Consider the following 20,908-nt stretch of genomic DNA (forward strand, 5'->3'; position numbering starts at 1 on the left):
AGAATGTTTTATGGAACTATCAAAAGGTCAAAAGATTTAAAATAGCCAATAATAATTTGGACTGAGGAATGTTTTGATTAAGCTTTTAAATTTTGTTATATAAATAAATTATATGGGTTTGAATGAGCTGTAAGATTTCCCTAAACATCTAAAGAATTTTCAAAGAGAGAGGATGTCTATAATTAAAGTAGTAAATCTTTAAATAAGCAACAAATTATGCAGAAGGTCTGGAAGCACTTACTAGAAGTAAAGACAAGGCAGAGAGTTAGGGTGTAAATAGGTAAATATATATACGTCTAATTATACACATATACATCTATATGTACTTTTTTGGTCTGGATTGGTGTGCTTCTGAAACATTGTACTGAATATTCTTAATACTACGAGTATATTACACATCAGGTGACAGAATGGATTAATATGTTAGAATCACAGGGTTCTAAGGAGGCTTAGCAATATCCCTCCTCCAGCCTAGCCTCTAATTTCAGGTTCCATCCCCTTCAATATGTCTCTTCACTTTCTCAGTCAAAGAAATTCTGAGTCCTAACATCAGTCACTTACTACAGTCTTCAAGGGTACAAAGTCTACTATGCTCTGCCCCGTAAATCACGGCCGTTTCTATTTAATAAATAATTTCCTATCATACCTGCTTTCTTACCTCACCTGTATAAAATGTAGCATCCCTTGAATGTAGGGTGAGACCTAACACGGGTAGTTCTCTTGTTTCCTCCGTGTTGCCTTTTTCTGCCACATCTGCACGAGCCAGTTTCTGTTGGTGCACGTCGGGGAGGAGACAATCTCAGAGACACCAAGAGCCTGGACGATGAAGCCGGAGCTGAGAGGGCTTATGTTGCACAAGGTGTCTCAGGAGTGAGGGCTGTGTGTGTGTTGGAATGTGCCTTCCACTCAGCCAGGCCTTGACCACGCTGCCCGAAGCTTTGCTTCCTGCCGGTTCAGAGCCTTGATATCAGCCCCTGGTGAGAGCTCGGGGCCTTTCCAGGTGGTTTCTGAGGACAGGCCCCCCTGGGTATGGATTCTAGACTATGTGGGAGTGTTTCAAAGGCCTCTGTGGACGTCCACTCTCCTTACATTTAGGGTTTGCCCTTCCTTTTAGGTTTGGGGTTAGCTAGCCGTTTGTCCCAACGTCATCCCAGCTCAGGCAGATGGAACGTCCAACAGTTCCCCTCGTTGTTTCCTGTCCGTGTCCCCAGGGAAAAGCTCTTTACCTGGGCCCTCTCTGAGTCTAGTAAAATTAGAATTAGCCTTACAGTTGGGTTTCCTGGGGAGCTGCCAGATAGGCCACATCATGACAAGTCTCTGACAAAGGGTCTGCCCTGGCCCCCCTGGTGGCTGCTGGAATCCTCTGTCACTGTGGGTGCTGGGTCTTAGGGCTGCCGTGGAATTAGGGAGAGGGCAATGGAAACAGGGCAAGTTAAGACACCACAGAGCTCACGAGTCTTAACAAAATCAAACCGTTTTTCTTAAATAAACGTCCCCTCGATTTTTGCAAGCCTGAGTGCAAATTAATTACCAGAGTTCTTTAAAAAAAAAACAAGTTGACTTTGACAAGTTCTGCCAGTTTTCTTGTTGCTTTTATGGAGGAGGAGACTTTTGAAGCATGTTACTCTGCCTTTCCCAATGATATCATTTGTTGTCGTATCTAATTTTGTATTGATTTTTTTAAAGGGGCACCTGGCTAGCTCATTTGGAAGGGTGTGTGACTCTTGATCTCTGAGTTGTGAGTTTGAGCCCCAAGTTGGGTGTAAAGATTGCTTGAATAAATAAATAAACTTTAAAAATTTTTTTCTTATAGAAGAGCTCAAAAACTATATAAGCTTGGGACTCCTGGGTGGCTCAGTCGGTAAAGCCTCTGCCTTCGGCTCAGGTCATGATCCCGGGGTCCTGGGATTGAGTCCTGCATTGGGTACCTTGCTCAGTGGGGAGCCTGCTTCTCCCTCTCCCTCTGCCCCTCCCCCTGCTTGTGCTCTCTCTTTCTCTCTCTGACAAATAAATAAATAAACTCTTTTAAAAATTGTACAAGCCTTAGGCCCCCACAAAAATGAATCTGTGTCCCTGGTGCTAAGCAGCTGTTTTAAGTCCTTTACAGATATTAGTCTACTCTCACCACAATCCCTTGAGGGAAGCCCATTATCATCATGATTCTACCTGGAAGTGGCATTCAGCTCAGAGCCGGCAGAACGAGCAGCCCAGAGTCACTCTGCCGGCAGTACCGGACTCAGAGCGCAGCACGCAAACACTGAGCTGACACACCTTAAAACTGGTAGCAGGTGCTTCCTGCCATCCACAGTCCCCAGGCCCCGCTCCAATCATGTACAAACCCTCTACGTTCTGTTGTTTTTGAATATGTTCTAGAGTTAACTTCAGTGCCTCCTTCTGCTGATTCCTTTTTAATATATATATTAATAATATATGTTATATATTAATATATTAATAAAAATGTATTATATATTAATGTGTATATATGTATATATATTCCTTTGAAATTAAACATCATTGCTCCACCAGGGAGTTAGTTTTTATTTTTCTAAATCTCTACTAAAAAGTATAGTTCCATAAATTATTCATCAGCAATCCTATGAAATATTACTTATTTATTTACTTGCCAACTTTTCAGCACTATGTCTATTTCTTGTTTTATTTACTTTTATTCTCTATTTATTTTACACTACTCAGATAAAAATATAAGTATAAAAGTAAAATTGTACAATAATATCTAACCTGCTAACCAACAGGTGTTTGCTATGTATCTCTATGAATTATAACTGAGGCGGGAAAAATTCTGTGAAAATGTAGGTAAAATTTTGCATTTCCCTGAAAGACCTACTAAAGACTACTATAACTCTAGTAAAACAGGGGGATCAAGTACCAACTTGTCTGGTTTGGGCTAAAAACACAGTAGGATTTCATAGAGGGAGGGGCTGTAGGAGGGTGCAGGGCAGGTAAGGGTGGGGATGGACCACGCAAATAGGATGGACATTCAAAGGCGAGAGGTGGCCAGTGCTCTGAGATCACTGTGAACAGAGCATGGCTATAAATAATAATAATGTGATTCACTTATAGTGCATTTTAAAAAAGATTTTATTTATTTATTCACTCATTCATTCATTCATTTGATTAGAGTGCGTGTGCAAGCCGGGGGAGGGGCAGAGGGAGAGAGCGCAGGAATATCAGGCAGGCTCCACCCTCAGCATGAAGCCTGTTGTGGGGCTCGATCTCAGGACACTGAGATCATGACCTGGGCTGAAATCAAGAGTCAGTCACCTAACCAACTGAGCCCCCCAGGCATCCAACCTGTGTTTGATAACTTCCTAATTTATGGCTCCTGTCACCGACACAAAGAGCACCTGGAGAATTTCTACTTTGTATCTTTAATCTCTTGGGCTACAAAATCAGTTCTTTGTCTAAAGAAAGCAGGAAAACATGTGTCCGCGAGGCTCATTCTCACAGTGCTGCCTCTGGTGGCCTAGCCCCGGCTGCTAGGCCACAGCGCAGGCCGGACCAGAGTGCAGGCTCGCGAGCCTGCCGTCCCCGCGTGCTGTCAGTGACACCACCACGTCGGTCAGAGCTGGATTGGGCCTCCCAGGCTAGGATCCGAATCACACATAACTCCTGTCTTCCCACTAAGTAAAAACTTGTGAACTGAATGCAGGAATCATTAGAAAGGAATGGATGTCTGAGAAGTTAAATAAGCCCATAGGAAAAAAACGAACCTACTTTATGAATGCCAGTAGGAAAAAAAAATAAGACCTCTGATTTTGATGTTCAATTTTCATTGAACACAGTGTTCAGTGTTTCATTTTTAAGTTCATCCTGATTTCATTTCACTGGAATTTTTCCCTCAGTATGAAAGTACTGGAAAACCCATAAAAACACAAAGAAAAAGAAAAGGAGTCCTAATGATGGCACTTAATATACATTTGGTGGCCCTACTTTGATACAAGATCTATAAGTTTATATTTTTTCTATGCATTTAAAATATACTTTTTAAGAATTGCATACTGCAGGGGCGCCTGGGTGGCTCAGTCATTGGGCATCTGCCTTTGGCTCAGGGCGTGATCCCAGGGTCCTGGGATCGAGCCCCGCATCGGGCTCCCTGCTCCACTGGGAAGCCTGCTTCTTCCTCTCCCACTCCCCCTGCTTGTGTTCCCTCTCTCGCTGGCTGTCTCTCTCTCTGTCAAATAAATAAATAAAATCTTTATTAAAAAAAAAAGAATTGCATATTGCTTATATATTTCATCCATTGCATACCATGAAACTTTTCCCCTTGATAATTTAACAGCTGCCTACCATATCCTTATACGAAGCACTCTATTTATATAACCACTCAGGTTGTTTCCAATTTTTTTCTGTTGCAAATAATATTATGATGAGCGTCCCTGCACATCCATCCAGCCATATATATGGGATTTCACTTTAAAGACGGACGCCAACCGAGAACTGGATCGTTCTCCCTATGTTCCAATAAAGGAATGTGATTAAAATTATGCATATCATCTCCACCTGTCCCATCAGGTATTTGATGGCAACTGATAATTAGCAACTGCTCCTACAGTGATCTCATTTACGCTAATTAACAGAATCAAATAAGGTTGAAATTTATTGTCCTGTTCAGTGAATCATGAGTCTGGCAGCTGCTACTACCAAGGCAAGAGTGATGCCAGGCTGTTAACAGATTGTCTGAAAAAGTATTTTGCTGATTATCTTCTAATGAACTTATTCTTAGGAGACAATGTTGTAAGAAATACATGACCAAGTTTCTCTCCTGAGAAAAGTTTAAGCTGATTTTGCGTTGGGATTTCCGATACAAAAGGGGAAGCTCCTTCAATTGATAAATTTACATTTCAGCCCGGGATGTGCTGGAAACAGGCGTTCTGAGATATACTGTGGGGGAAGGAACTGGTATCTTCTCCAAGCGTGTCCCCCGGTTTTGTGGGGCAGAGAAAGGCAGCACTGCTGAGTGGGGGCCAGGCCATCTGGCGACAACTGTGCACTTTAATTTTCCATCTCATCCTTAATCTAGAGTATCCATTTTGGATGAACCAGATCTTATCTTTTAATTTGTATTTACAATAAATGGACCGATATGCAAGTGTGGTCGCTGTCATGGCAATAATAACAAGGAAAGAAGGTGGTGGGTCTCTGTCGTGGTTACACAAGGTGTTCCTTTTTTAAAAGTTTTTATTTACATTTCAGTTAGTTAACATAGAGCGTAATATTAGTTTCAGGTGCAGGACATCATGAAGCATCACTTTCATACATCACCTCGTGCTCATCCCAAGGGCACTCCTTAATCCCCATCTCCCCCACCCACCTCCCCTCTGATAACCATCAGCTTGGTCTCTACAGCTGAGAGCCTCTTTTTTGGTTTGTCTTTTTCCTTTGCTTGTTTGTTCCTTAAATTCCACGTATGAGTAAAATTGTATGCCTGCCCAGTCGCTCCCCAGCAAACACATTCAACATCTCCCCATCCCACCACCAGGGCTCTGACATCTATCTGTGAGCATCTGGGCTTCATCTTGATTTATTTTGTGCTTGTATTAGCAAGATGTGTCCTAAGGTCTCAGAAAAGCCTAAGAATGCTCAAAAATGTTTTTGTATAAATTAATGGTAATGGTTTCTTCACTTCACGTGGAGCTTAGAGAAGTTTTCCTAGGAACACGCCACTTTTGGATATTGGGGGAAACCTGTATGAGCACACAAGTCTCTATGTCCCTTAAAAAAATACGAATGTTAAAAGAATTTCCTCAGTGCCCTGCAGTTTCCTGAGATATAGTCAGAATAAAAAAAAAAGGGAAACTCCTAGAAAAGAAAAGGCATTTCTTTTCTAGTAGGCTCTATGCTGAGTGCGGAGCCCAGCGTGGGGCTTGAACTCACAACCCTGAGATCAAGACCTGAGCTGAGATCAAGAGTTGGACACTTAACAGACTGAGCCACCCGGGTGCCCCGAAAAGGCATTTTTTGTATATCAGAATTTCATATTCTCACGGGCTGACATACCATCACTTATGTAATCGAACTTCTGTTAACATTTATTTCTTGTCCTTCATCACAGTAATTTTACAAAACTATCCTTGTAAATGTGTCTTTTGTATATGTGTCACAACATCTGTAAGGTAAACCCTTGGAAACTTAATAACTTGGGCAGAACATAAATGCATCTTAAATTTTGGCAGGTACTGCCACTTGCCCCCATAGAAGATTAACATATACATGAGATAAATAAACATTTGCATTAAAAAAGCATAAGAATATCTGTTTTCTCACATTCTTATCAAAATGAAATATCAAAGTTTTGGTTTATAAATTTTATAGCAAAAAGAAAAATAGATTTTAGTATGTGTTAAGGATGAGCAATCTATCTTTTTATAAGTTTAGTAGCCATTTTTTTCACCTATATTTTTGTGTTTTTGAGCATTTTTATAAAAAGTCATAGTTGTTATTTCTTACGTAGATGATAGCCTTTTTATAGAAGCTCTTCATATCATAAAGAAAAAAGTCATTTTTCTACTATTTCATTACAAATATTTTCCCTACTCGGTCACCTCCTTTGATTTATTGATGATATTTACTGCTTGGTATTTTTATAAATTTTGTAAATTACATTTAGAAATCTTTTCTTCTCTGGCTTCTATTTTGATTTGTTCTCAATATTTAAGATACCCTTCTCCTGTATTTATATTATTTGTATGGTTTTGTTTTATTTTATTTTTAAAATTTTTTATTTTTTTAAATATTTATTTATTTGAGAGAGAGAGAGTGAGCGTGACCCAGGGGAGGGGCAGAGGGAAAGAATCTGAGTGCAGATTCTGGCCGATCCCAGGACCCTGAGATCATGACCTGAGCCAAAATCAAGAGCCAACACTTAACTGACTGAGCCACTCAGACACCCCTGGTTTTTACTCTTAAATATCTGGTTTGTATTAAATATATTTGGTTTAAGCAGTGAGGGTTCCAAATCGACTATTGTTCTTTAGATGACTATGTAGTTGTCTCCAAACTATTTGTTAAATAATCCATGTTTCAGGGCACCTGGGTGGCTTAGTCAGTTGAGCCTCTGACTCTTGATTTCAGCTCAGGTCATGATCTCAGAGTACTGGGATCGAGCCCTGCATCTGGCTCCACACTCAGCAGACAACCTGTTGGAAATTCTCTCTCTCCCTTGGTCCCTCTGTCCCTTCCCCCTACTCTCTTTCTCTAAAATAAATTAAGAAATCTTTTTAAAAAATCCATGTTTCCCCCCATTGATATGCAATATCCCCTTTACACTGAAGTTCACACATGGTCTTCCATCAGAATTTGACAAAACTAAATCCTATAGCTTGAGTTTATGCCTTTTCATGGCTAGCCACCCCAGATTTACCTCAGTATGTCACCAACAAATACTTTTATCCAGATTGATGCTGGGTTAAAGATAACATTGTTATGTAAATCTATAGGTTAGACTCTTTGCTCTAACAGGAAAATGTCACATTAGGTGAGATTAAGAGGTATTTTGAAATTTAAAGACATTTATACAGGAAAGTGTTAAACTGTATTCATGACATAAATTATACTTCATACTTATAGAAAAAAGCATATTGTATTATACCCAGTGTCCTCGTTTCTTGAAGTTTTTGCAAACCATTTTATTGCTTTCATTTTATCGGACAGTGTAAATTACACAGTGACTCACGGGTCAGAGAAAATCAGTTTATAAATATAAATAATATAATGTAATTTTTCCAATGAATTATTTTTGTTTCTTCATAGTAATTGAAGTTGTATTATAGATTCTGGCTACCACCCGACCTTGCTATATATGATGTTGCAAAGTTGGAAGTAATTTACTCCAATTTAGCAAACAGACCCCAAAGCAAAACCTATAGTTTTCTTGATTTTAATGAGCCAGTTTATATACAGTCATGTCGCAGCCATCTAAAGTTGGCTTGGGTCCCTGATGCCTATCTTTCTCATTATAAATGTTCCAACTTATAAAAAATCATTCAGTGTTGCTCAGGTCTTTGAGGTTTGGCTGGGCTAGTGAGCAAGCATGGTCACAGCAGAGGTCTTCCGGAATGCTAATTAATAATAAATAGCACTTACATAGGACTTTCCATCTTCAAAGGACTTTGCAAACACTAATTAACCCACATACCAACCCCTTGAAAAGAAATAAGCAGGAATGAACATTCGTTCTATGAATGAAAAACTGACTCGCAATAAAGCTTGATTACGGCTGGCCAGAAGGTATTACTCACAAATGATAGAATGTCTTCCCCCGATGTACTGTATGGTGATTAACATAAAAAAAAAAAAAAAAAAAGAATGTCTTCCCCCATCACATTTCACATGATTCTGGAACAACTTTCTCCACTTCAATACAATGGAGCTTTTCGTCGGGTTAATTGCTGTGGGGGACTTCCCTGTTCATCGCGGGCTGTTTAACGGCTTCCTTGGCCCCACCATACACCAGTTGTGCTTCCCCAGTCTTAACAATCAAATAGTCTCTAGATGCTGCCTGCGCCCAGGGGTGGGGGGAGGGGGGTGTGTAAAAATCATCCCCAGTTGTGAACCACTATGGAGAAGAAAGGGCAAAAAATGCCTGCCTGCCTGTTGGAAGGTTCTCCCTTATAAGAACAGTTCTTTTCTCCAATTCACATTCTGTTATTACCATGTATCACAGAACCCCTGTACCTGTTATTCCCCTTCTCCCTTACGGACAAAATACTAGCCCGATGACGCCGAGTACCAAGCGTTGTTGGAAGACACGTCCACGCTCACGGGCACGCACATGCACGCACGCACACGCACGCTTCGTCCTCAAGAAAACCTGATAAATTAGGTGCCGTTACTACCCTATTTGATACAAGAGGAAACCAAGGCACAGAAAAGTTGCATTGCTTGCCCAAGTACGAAGGTCCGAATTCAGACTCCGGCCCCTTGTGTCCAGGGTCCGTGCTGTCAACCGCTGAGATATAAGTGCATGTGTGTCTTTTTCCAGCAGAGTTTTTAGATGGTGAGCACCCCTGACGTCCTAAGTGTCAGTATAAAGTCTCTTCAAAACCACAGTAACCTCAGTGACACGATGCATAAGGAAAGAAGAAAGTCTCAAAAAAAGAAAGTAGTGAAGCAACACTGTGTCATTGTACTCCAACTATATTTATGACCCTCCATAGACACCAGACACACTGAAGCATGAGAGTCCTGCAGCATTCTTCAGATCCTCACAGAGCTAACTCAAAAGATATCATCAGATAAATCAATTTTGAGGCAGAGAATTATAAAGAGCACAAAATTGCTAAGTTCCTGGGTGGTAGGGAGGAGAGGCATCGTGACTAGGGAACTGGGGCAGATCATATGATAAAAGTGGCATATCAGCTCTACAAAGATAAATAGGATTTAAAATGGGGGGATTGTCATAGCAGGTGCTCTAAGAGGGCATTTCAGAAGAGAAAACAGGATAGTCGTGGAGGTAGAAAGGGTGAAGTGTAATAAGTCAGTGTGGCTGGAATTGGCTAAGCAGAGAAAGACAAGACTGAAGTCAGGATATAAACGTGTTATAATCAATTTGGATTTTTTTTTTCCTAGTAAGCCTTACAGAGCAAATGGAGAAGGAGGAGGAAGTATTTCTTTACTGCCTCTTCAGCACTAAACACTGCTAGCACTTTGACGTGCATTCCTTATTTAATTACTGAAGGTTTTCAGCAGGAGGAGAGCACGATGAGATGTGCACTAGTCACCTATTTCTGCATTTCCAACTGGAGGCTCAAATGGGAAAGCGTTTGCTTCCCTGCTCTCATGGCTTTGGCAGGATCAGCCCCTTGCCGCTGTAGGATCCATGACAGCTTACTTCTATGAAAGTCAGCAAAGAGAGGAAGAGGGAAAAGAGATGGAAGGAGGGAGAGAGGGAAGAGGAAGACGGAAGGAGGGAGGAAGGGAGACAGAGAGAGGCTAGTAAGACTGAGACTTACAAAATATCATGTAATCATGTGGTGGCATCTATCGTCTTTGTCATATTCTCCTGATAAGAAGTAAGCCACAGTGCCTGCCCACCGTCAAAGGGAGAAGATTGTACAAGGATGTGAACACCATTATGCAGGGATCATGGGGATGACCTTACACTATGCCCACCAAAGTCCATCCTCTGACCCTCAATGATTCCGCCTCCCTCCTGTGTGCAAAATACATTTGCCAAATGAAAATACTGTAGCTATTTCTAAGCTTTTTAATCTATGTAGCTAAAAATAAACTAATAAATTGCTAGAATCAGGGTGCCTGGGTGGCTCAGTTGGTTAAGCACGCAACTCTTGATTTTGGCTCAGGTCATGACCTCAGGGGCATGAGATCAGAGTCCAGCACTGGGCTCCACGTTGGGCCCAGAGTCTGCTTGAGATTCTTTCTCTCCCCCCACTCTTGCCCCTCCCCACCACTCTCTTGCTCTCTAAAAGAAATTGCTAGAATCTCACTTAAAGAAGGAATTTAAATTACTTTTAATCTACTTCAAAATGTTGTATTTGCTATCATGTCTATGAAAGAAAACATGCAAGGACGGCAAAACTAGTTAATCTACAGATACACTGAAAATCCTACTGGGGAGCTTGGGTGGCTCAGTCAGTTAGTTAAGCATCTGCCTTTGGCTCAGGTCATGATCCCAGGGTCCTGGGATGGAGCCCAGGCTATTTTTTCATTAATTATCTAAACAATAGTTTGAAATAAAGAGATATCCCTAACACATTTAGGATCATTAATTTAATCTAGAATGTTAAATTTTAAAAATTTAAAGTTATATAACATATTCTAAACCATCATATTTCATGTTTCATGGTGAAACATGTTTCACGTTTCTATTTATTTTGTTACTTTTTAATCCCCAAGTTTGTTATAATGCTTGAGACATAGTATGTGTTGAAAACCCTTTATTGAATTAAATTTTACATAGAATTAGGATCGTCCTATAGTCACTACAACTACCCATAGACATAAAAAGGCTTTTAATAAATCCAACCAGTACACAATAACCCTAAATGAAAAGTTACAAGCACATAAGAATTTTAGGGCTGTGAGAGACCTAAGAACACTTTGTCCTTTATACCACTCAGCCAATGCCCACACTGAGATCCACTGAGGCTAAATAGGTCTGGGGACATACATCATTTGTTTGAGATCACACATGACATGATACCCTGAATAGTAGTAAAATGACTGTTTAATGTCATCATTATGCATCAAGGGAAAAAATCAGTCTTGACCAAAGACCGATTTGGATTGTCCCTGGTGTGTTTCCGCCAGAGAAGAAGCAGCGATGAAGAGAAGCGGGGAACTGCGTTTGTTTAGAGACTATCATGGCTCAGGTAGTTCGTCAGGTCTGTTAAAATATATTTAGTCTTTACAACAGTGTGAATGAAGAGCGTGTGGCAGCCATAGAAGCTCGAGAATACTGAGCTGCAGGCCCTCAGACAGGAAGACAAATTGACATCTAAATAAAACTTTCTTAGTCTGCGAAGTGACCGCTGTGGTCTGAATGTTTGTGTGCCCCCCAAATCCACGTGTGGAAATCCTAACCCCCAAAGGTGATGGTATTCAGAGCTAGGAGTTTGGGGCGTTGCTTAAATCATGAGAGGGGCGCCTTCGTGAGTGAGATTAGTGGCCTCCGCCAGATAACACGCCACGAGCAGTCTGTGATCTGGAAGACGCCCCTCACCCAACCATGCTGGCACCTTGATCTCAGACTTCCAGCCTCCAGAACCGTGAGAAATAAATGCTTGCTTGTTTAAGCTCCTCGGCTGATGGTATTTTTGTTACATGAGCTTGAACTAAGATGGGGGAATCAAGAAATATGTCTTAGACGGGAGCCTGAAATATCTTGCTTAAAATTCTTCAATGCATTTTTATTGAGCACCAGATACAACTCATACTCTGAAGTGTGGCATTCAAAGTCTTTCAAGGGGCGCCTGGGCGGCTCCGTCGGTGAAAGCCTCTGCCTTCAGCTCAGGTCATGATCCCAGGGTCCCGGATCCAGTCCCACATAGGGCTCCCTGCTCGGTGGGGAGTCTGCTTCTCCCTCTCCCCGCACTCTTGCTCTCTCTCAAATAAATGAACTTAAAAAATCTTTAAAAATAAATAAATAAAATCTTTCAAAATCTATCCTGATTTACCTATATCTCTCCCTCCCACCTAGATCTGAGTGTTTTACATTCTCCCCTGAATTTTTATAGTCCCCATGTCTGTTTTTATTATCTTCCCTCTGCCAGGAAAAACCTTCCATACCACTATATCTGAGGGAATTCAACTGATGGTTCCAGAATCCACTCACTTATTAACCCCCATTGGTATAATTAACCTCCTCTGGAAAAGCCCATGTAAGAGCAGCAGATAAAAGCTAGAGGGGCCTTTCTGTATGTCGGGTGCTATAGTTCTGTCCTCAAACATTCTGGGTGAGATAGATACTGTTTCCATTTGAAAGTGTAGAAACTAAGGTTTTGCTCAGATAACACAGGTAATTGGTGGCAGAACTGGAACTGAGCCCAGGATAACTAGATTCTAAAGCTTGTATTCTTCTCACTACGGCATATGGCTTTCCAGGAAATCCATCATTCCCTTAACTAGGAAAGTACTTATCTTTTGTATTCCAATTATCTTTATCTTTCTGTACTCTGTGAGTTCCTTGAAAGCAGAGGCTGTCTTTTTCTTTTTTTTTTTTTTTTAACTCATATGACCGTCAAAGTAAGAACTTAACATACGTTGCTTAAAACTGAATGGTGATGGTTTATAGGATAGCTCTAGTGATCAGGGAATTCCATATTAGATGTTTTAAAGCTATGCTCAACCTATTTTCCCCAAAGTGAGAATTCCAAGGTTTCCAATCATTTTCCCCAAAGTGAGAATTCCAAGGTTTCCAATCATTTTCCCCAAAGTGAGAATTCCAAGGTGTCCAATCAGCCCTGTTCATGCCAATGTCAGGCAAAGTGCACAACTGTGAAGCAGCTAGGGCAGCCACCTGATTTTCAAAGAAGGTGCCATCAGCCTAAACATATGAACTCTTTCAGGATGGTGCTAGGTCATCAGGGATGCAGAAAAACGTGGAGCTCTTGAACAGTAAATACCTCATCCTGCTTTCTGGCAAGAACCCACAGCCTTGGTGAAGAGCAAAGTAGGCTTTCCTGTCTGATTCGGAGGATTTATTCCATTAATATTTATTGAGTGACTGATTACAACAGTGAATAAAACATACCAAGTGTCTTCATTCATGGAATTTGTATTCTAGTGGTAAGAAAGAAAGATACAGTGCCTTGGAAAAACATAAAGCAGAGTGAAGGGATAGTGACTGCTGGGGACATGAGTGGGGCAAACTATGAGAGACCCGAACGAAGCTGAAAGGAAAATCACACGGACCAGTGAGACTACAGTATGGTGAGCAAGGGCGTACCTGGTAGGAAATCAAGTCAGAGAGCTAACAGAACATAGGTAATCGGGGCCAGGTCCAACAGGCTGTTTATAAGACTTTGGAACTTATGAGTGATGGGGATTCAGTAGTTCTGACCAGTAGAGGAAAAAATGAGTTGACTGCATCTTCAAAAGTAAAAATGGCATCCTGGAGAGTGACTGCAATAACAGTGCAAAAAGGAAGGTGATAGTAGTCCAGGAGTAATAGGGGCAGACCATGGTTACTGGGGAGCGTGCTGAGAGGTCACATCCTGGATTATTTGGAAAGTCTAGTCAAAAAGACTTGCTGTGTATTGGAAACATGAGAACAGAGGGGGCCGAGGATGGCTACACGGTTCTCAGCTTGAGCAGTAGGGTGGACAAATGCACCATTTAGTGAAGAGGGGAACACTGGCAAAGAGCGTAAGTGTATTCAAGAAATCCAGAGTTCTATACAGAATACTTGTAAATTAAATTAGGTCATCTAAGTGACTGCAAAATAATCCAGAGGTCTGTAAATATGAAAAAGATGGATCATTGACAATTGCTCACACTGAGTGATGAGCACATGCAGGTTCGTTGTACTATTCTCTCTTGAATTTTAAAATTTTGCTATGATAAATGTAGTTAGACCCAGTGAGTATGGGAGGCTCATTAGACTTCATGTGGAGATGCTACGTGGATAGATACAGGAACTGGAGTTCAGCAAAGAGCTTGGGGCTAAAAATATGTGGGAGGTATCAGCATATTTAAAGCCAAGGGATGGGATGAGAATACCTCGGGAGCGAATAAAGATAGAGAATAGGTACCGTACTAAGTAACTGAACTCTTCAACATTTAGAGATGAAAAGAATCTAGAAAGGCATTTTGCATATCAAATTTGCATAAATGCATATCAATTTACTAAAAAATACATAACTGTGAATCAGCAATTCCATTCTAAGAATGTATAAGAAACAAACAGGACTAGAATACACAGACCATGATACAGATTTAATGCAATCTTCACTAGGAAAACGAAAAGGTGGGGCAGGGAGATGGTGGCAAGGTCAAATATCCTGTAAGTTGAACAATAACGGGCTAGCTGAATACATTACACTACATTCAATAGAATAGTATACAACAATTTAAAGTGATGTGGTATATTTTAGTGACCTGTAAATTCTCCCATTGAGAGAAGCTGATCAAATACAGCATTATAATTTTATACTTATCTGTTACACAGTAAATAATGTATTTTGCACGTTCCTTACTATCGATAACCTAAAATAGTGAATTTTACTATCTTTGGTGGTAAAATTATGTACTTTTCTCCCCTATTACCCTTACTGGTATCTGTTTTGTAGTTTTCTCAATAGGTATTATAAAAATATACAAGTTTAAATTTTTTTTAAAGATTTCATTTATTTACTTGAGAGAGAGTGTGTGTGTGAGAGAGAGCACAAGCAAGGAGAGGAGCAGAGGGAGAGGGAGAAGCAGACTTCCCCCTGAGCAGGGAGCCCAATGTGGGGCTTGACTGCAGGACCCTGAGACCATGATCTGTGCCGAAGGCAGACGCTTAACTGACCGAGCCACCCAGGTGCCCCGTAAGTTTAAATTTTTAATAAAGTTCATTTCAGTAATATGAAATACAAAGGACCTCAAATAGGAACCTGATTTGAATCAGTGAAAAATTATATTGATACCATAATATCTATCTGATTGAAATAACTATTATGAATTGTTTTAAAATAAATACATCATAAATTTTAATAGCATATTAAATATTTTATTTAAATTAAGAAATAAAACATTTGTTACACTGTTTTGATAAAATTTCAAATTACTTACAAATAATAATTCCTTGGGTTCCATATTTCAAGTATTGCAAAGGTGTCATGAAAGTGTATTTTTCAAAATGAATAGACTGTATTCTAAAATTTGGTAAATAAATTCAGATACAATACATATTACACATAATGATTTTAAATAATCTAAGGATAAAAATCATTTTAAATAGAACAATTTACCACTCTGTAATGGAAGTTACAACACATATGCCATCTTGACATGTACCCTGGATTACATCTAGGAAAATCACTCTTTGTGAATACGATTTATCCTGGAGTACAGTTCACACAGAGACACTCTCTTTAACACATGCTCTGTTTCAGAAAAAAATAAATATGGGCCAAGTACTTTTAAAGCTGCAAGTTTCTTTTAATTAAATTCATATAATTTTAAGTTATTTCTCCTAATTTACCTAATGACATCATCAACAAGGTTTCATTCATGAGCTTGCCCTTAACCTTAAAAATTAAATTTGTTTACATTTCACACTTGAAAGAATTTTAGCCTTCAATTTAAAAGACCTATTTTTTACAAGTCCGATTGTAACAATTCTGCTTCTTTCTTGCAATGCTTTTATTAGATAAAAACTATTAAAATTTTGACCACAGAAAATCCACTTAGACCAATGTTTTTAATGACTCTAAAAGCTTCTGAATGTATCTTATTAATATTTGAGTCAAAATTCTTGATTTCTCTAGGAATATTATATAAATGTCGCTTCTTTAAACTGCTTATTTCATCTTGGTTTTAAAAGTCATTAAATACTACACTGCTAAAAGAATTTTTTCTTTCATGGCTTTGGTCCATTTGGTGTCTTATCTATCTCAAAAGTTAAAATTATTGTTTTTCTATATCTAATAATACTGTTTAAGCATTAATTTTAAGAGATAAAAATAGAGTGTAGCTTAATATTTTATCACGACCATCTGTTACAATGAGGCTACCGGATCACAGGCTTTCCTCAGTAGAAAAGCTAGGTTTAAACCAAATATCGATTTTCCTCCTGCAACTCACACTTGTCTATGGAATCAGTGACCCAATCTTGTTGCAGGATTTTAAACTTTCTCTTAAGAGTTCTTCGAAAAGCTTTTAAATCTGCAACACGACTCCGGTCCTCCCCGACGATTACGTGAGACACTCCCTGAGCTAAACGGGAAACTACCTTGGCTCCATGAAATCGAAGTTCCAAACCCATGACAGCTAATCTCGTCCCCTCGATTTTGGTGCTCAAGTCATTAATGACAGCATACACGTCCACATAAATAATGTGCTGTCGGAACATACTGAGAGGGCAGCGGTCCCAGGAATACCGAAACTCTAAATGGGCAATCACAGAAGCCATTTCTCCAGGAGTCTGTTCGCCGGAATTTTTAATGCCTGAGAACACTTCCTTCAGTTGGTTCAAATCTGTATCAATAAAATAACTGTCGCCATAATGATCGTATTCACGGGCAAAATGTTCCTTTGTCGATGGGCACATATGAATCATAAAGCGAGGCTGCCACGGCACACAGCTTTTGGTCTTAAAACACTCTAGCAGCCACTCGGGCTTGACAACATCATGTTTATTCGAAGAAATTATGTTTTTCACTCTGATGTTCTCAGACCCTGCGATCACGCAGTATGTGTCTGGGCCTGGATTTTGGACGATATAACCTCCAAATTCTGCGATCCTGTTCTCCAGATCAGGCTTTGGATGGCTGCCCGTTCCGCTCATGACACAGAACTCCACATCTTCGAATATATTACAAACTTTGTTTACGTTAGAAAGGTTGGGTGCTTTTAAGTGCTCGATAATCCCAATAACTTTCTTCACCTTCGGGGCAGCTTTCCGCTTCTTTTCTTGCGGCTCATCATCGTCACCTACGTACAGGTGTTTGGACGCAAGCTTTCCCGACGCTTTCCCGCGAAGTTGCTCTAAGTCATCCACGGTGGTGCATTCGTGCCACTCTTTGTCTTCTCTTATCCTTTCAATCCGTGGAAAACGCAACGTGCAGCCAGCTTTATACATATCACTGGAGACGATCTCTGTCGCCTTCACTTGAACAATGACAGAATGGCAAGGCTCGATGTATACTTCTGGCTTCTCTGTGCCACATAAAATGCTGCTGGGTGGAGCTTTTTTATGAAAAGGCTTCCAATGTTTGGCCAATTTCAAACCCAGATCGTACAGTTCCTTCATGGTATAACCTGAACCAACACGGCACAGAGTGTGAAACACGGATGGTTTTTCACCAGGAGGAGGCTTTTCTGCTACAGCACATAAAAAATGAGACATCATCCCCCCTCGGGAACCTTTACCCCAGTAGCCCCCGACAATTAAGATGTCCAGCTCGTCCATCAGCCCATCCACGTACTCTGGTTTAATCTTCAGCCATCCTTCACCTCTTTTGTCTGGCTTGTAAATAGACAGAGGGTGTTTTATCATGATTCCCTCTTCCCTTTTATCTATTGCTTCATTCAAAGCATCAATCACTTCTTTCTGAGTATGAGCTTGTGTTTTTTGCACTATTTCTATTCTACCTGGTATTGGTGTAAAAACACTAGTAAGAATTTCATGCCTCTTTTTCAGGGTCTCACGTCCTAGCTTTTTATTATTAACCATCAGTACATCAAACACACAATAACAAGTCTGCAGATCAGAATCCTCCACCATTCTTTTGATATCAAACTTATTCCCCTTTTGCATAAAAGTCTGTGTGTTAGGGTTGAAGGCCATCATCTCGCCATCCAGGATACAGATTTGTACGTCTGTTTTGAATGCACTGTGAATGAACGGTGTAAGAGAACCTTCCCGGGGAGAGTCGCCAAACTGATCCGTATAGTTATATCCATTCCGGGAGAAGTACTGATACACATCCCCCTGTCTGTGCATTTGCATACGCTCGCCATCTAGCTTGGTTTCAATGTAGAAACTCTGGTGTTTCATGTCTTTCTCGATTCGCTCAATATCTGCTATTGCAGCCAGCATTGGTTTAAAGGCAGAGAATAAAGTGATAGAAATATCACTGAGGCCTATGGAAGGATCATGCAGTTGCCTACAGACTTTTTCCAGATCAGTGGTGACATTATGCAACTCAGCAGCATCATTATGGAAAACAGAAAATACAGACTGTTCGCTGAAACCAAGTTTTAAGTCCTTTACAATCATCCGTATAAGCCACTTTTGTTCCAGGGCTGAACTCTGACTTATTAGCTGAAGAAGACTCTTCTTTATCAGGTCCTTTCTTCTGGCAGAATTATTGCTGGCAATTGAGTCTAAAATGTCATTTACCTGTTGTATGGTTAAACTTCCCTTCTGCAAACATCTTGGTTTCAACACAAAATACGCAATTGTTGCAAAGTCTCCGGCATCCGCACGAGTTCCAGTGGGTGTTCTGTAATTTAAAAGTTTAAGGGCGTCTTTTCCTCCTCTAGGTAAATTAAGCAACTCAATATAAAGTTTAGCAAGCATAGTTTCTTTGATTCCGTAGGCCATTCTCTCTCTCTCTAGCTGAGGGAGAATGAGTCTCATCGCTGGATAAAAGGAGTCGCTGACATCTCTTTGGTTCTTATGAAGGGCATCATGAAATCGTCTCCAAGAATCTAAAAACTCCCTGAAGTGTCTGATTTTTGCTGCACGCTCTCTACTTCTCTGTATGCGTTCTAAAGTCGAACACAAGTCTGCAAAAGGAACGCGAGATGCGACAGTCGGCGAAGTGTGTGAGGCCGCCATGGAGATGGTGGTGAACCTTCTGGTTAACTAATAAGGCAAGAAGACAATAACTTTCAGTAAAAGACAAAATTCAACCACATATTTAATGTGAAGACCTTACAGAGAGTGCCTCGTTCGTGATCAAAGTTTGCTCAATGAAAATGAATCGATGCTAGAAATTGTCTCTTTTCAATCTCTACATTGAATGAAAATCAACTATTTCACTTCAATCCTCTTTAGTATGCATTATCAAAAGTATCACCGGCCCCTTTTGCTACATTTACAATACTGAAATCGACCACTTTCTCTTTCTCCCTAAATTCTAACTTCTATTGAATTAATGATTCCATTCCTTATTTAGCTCATTGTGCAAAAGAGTAACAACAGAAAAACAAGGCTCAATTCATTTCATTTCTGGGCTTCTGAGGTAAGGCCTTTCCTTACATTTCTCCTCCTTTTCTGTCAGACTACCGTACAGCATCAAAAATAGGCAGTTTTAACAAATCACTGAATTGAAACTCCGCTTTGCAGGAAGTGTAGGAGTTCACCCAAAAAACCAGGTATTTTCTTCTTTCAGCCAAACAAAGGCCACATCTGTGTTTACTTTCACTTCATGGCTAGCTAGGCCAAATCACTCCAGTGTTCAAAACCCAGCTTTAAATACCCTCCCTATGAAATCCTTACTTGACCTTCCTCTTTTGACTCTATTTTGTCATAGTTACTTAATAGCTTTACAAACTTAAATTCACTAGTACACTTTTTGTTCATATTCGCATGCCATTTACCTCCCAACAATTCACCGACTGCATGTGCGCCAGGCACACAACATGTTTCTGCCTTAAGAGAGCATACATTCTGTAAAGAGAGAGGGGATATAATGGGAACTAATTATAAAATGCTAAGTGTTTTTAATAAAAGTAAAATGTCATGAGGCAGACCTTTTCACTGAAGCATCTTCTAAAGTCAGAGAGGAAATAATGGGTACCTTGCTGGGTTAGGGTCTAGACTTTCCCAAAGTGGTCACCACAAGTGTGAAATTTCTTTGAAGTTTTAAATATTCATGCAAATTCTTTTTTTTAGGCGGGGAGCAGACGGAGCGGGAGAGAATCTTAAGCAGGCTCCATGCCCAGTATGGAGCCCATCTCACACCCTGAGACCATGACTCGAAATTAGGAGTCGGATGCTTAACCAACTGAGCCACCCAGGCACCCCAGCAAATTCTATTAGAATCTATAAGATATCAGAGCTATTATATGATTTAAACTATGTAACATTAAAATCAACTAACTTGGGGCGCCTGGGTGGTGCAGCCCTTAAGCGTCTGCCTTCAGCTCAGGGCGTGATCCCGGCGTTCTGGGGTTGAGCCCCACATCAGGCTCCTCCGCTGGGAGCCTGCTTCTTCCTCTGCCACTCCCCCTGCTTGTGTTCCCTCTCTCACTGGCTGTCTCTGTCAAATAAATAAATAAAATCTTTAAAAAAAAAATCAACTAAGTTTTCCAAAAAAGACTTCAAGTAAAAAAGTGTGTTCCAGGAATATAAGCCGTGTCCTATCTTGTGGTTTCAGACATCTCCCGGCACATCCCCATGTTGCCTAGAGAGCAGGGAGTCAGAGCAGCCTCCCAGGGAGAAGGGAGATCACTGAAGTCTCAGAGACCATGAGATTCCCCATGGCAGCAAACAAGACAGCACACACTACCAGCACATGGCTGCATTGCCTGATGTCTGGCGCAAGAAATCCAACAGCTGGTTATGGTACCACTGTCACTACACTGCCAGTCTCCGGAGGTCAGGAGCTGTAATTTGTGTCCATAGTGCCTGGCACATAGTAGGTTTGTTTATGGAGTGAATTACTGAGCACCTAGAGTTGAGCTCCTGGAGAAGCACATGAGGAAAGGCCAGAGGCTGGTCATACAGCGCTCTGCCCCCAGTATGCCTGGGGGATTCATTTGCTCAAAAACATTT

At 40.5% G+C, this 20,908-nt stretch overlaps 1 protein-coding gene across 3 annotated transcripts in view; it reads right to left on the reverse strand.

The window, feature by feature from the left end:
• Positions 1 to 20,908, reverse strand: part of LIG4 (DNA ligase 4) — a 66,691-nt gene that overhangs the window by 41,152 nt on the left and 4,631 nt on the right. For 2 of the 3 annotated variants that reach the window (XM_011220553.3, XM_002915860.4), the window contains exon 2: positions 15,169 to 18,994. The exons of the other annotated variant lie outside the window; for it this stretch is intronic. In XM_011220553.3, coding sequence (XP_011218855.1) covers positions 16,232 to 18,967 — 2,736 coding nt within the window. In that variant the 5' untranslated portion in view covers positions 18,968 to 18,994 and the 3' untranslated portion in view covers positions 15,169 to 16,231. Of the gene's footprint in view, positions 1 to 15,168; positions 18,995 to 20,908 lie in introns of those variants that run through there. 3 annotated transcript variants of the gene reach the window in all.

The sequence above is a fragment of the Ailuropoda melanoleuca genome, chromosome 7 (genome assembly GCF_002007445.2).
Source record: "Ailuropoda melanoleuca isolate Jingjing chromosome 7, ASM200744v2, whole genome shotgun sequence".
Lineage (NCBI taxonomy): Eukaryota > Metazoa > Chordata > Mammalia > Carnivora > Ursidae > Ailuropoda > Ailuropoda melanoleuca.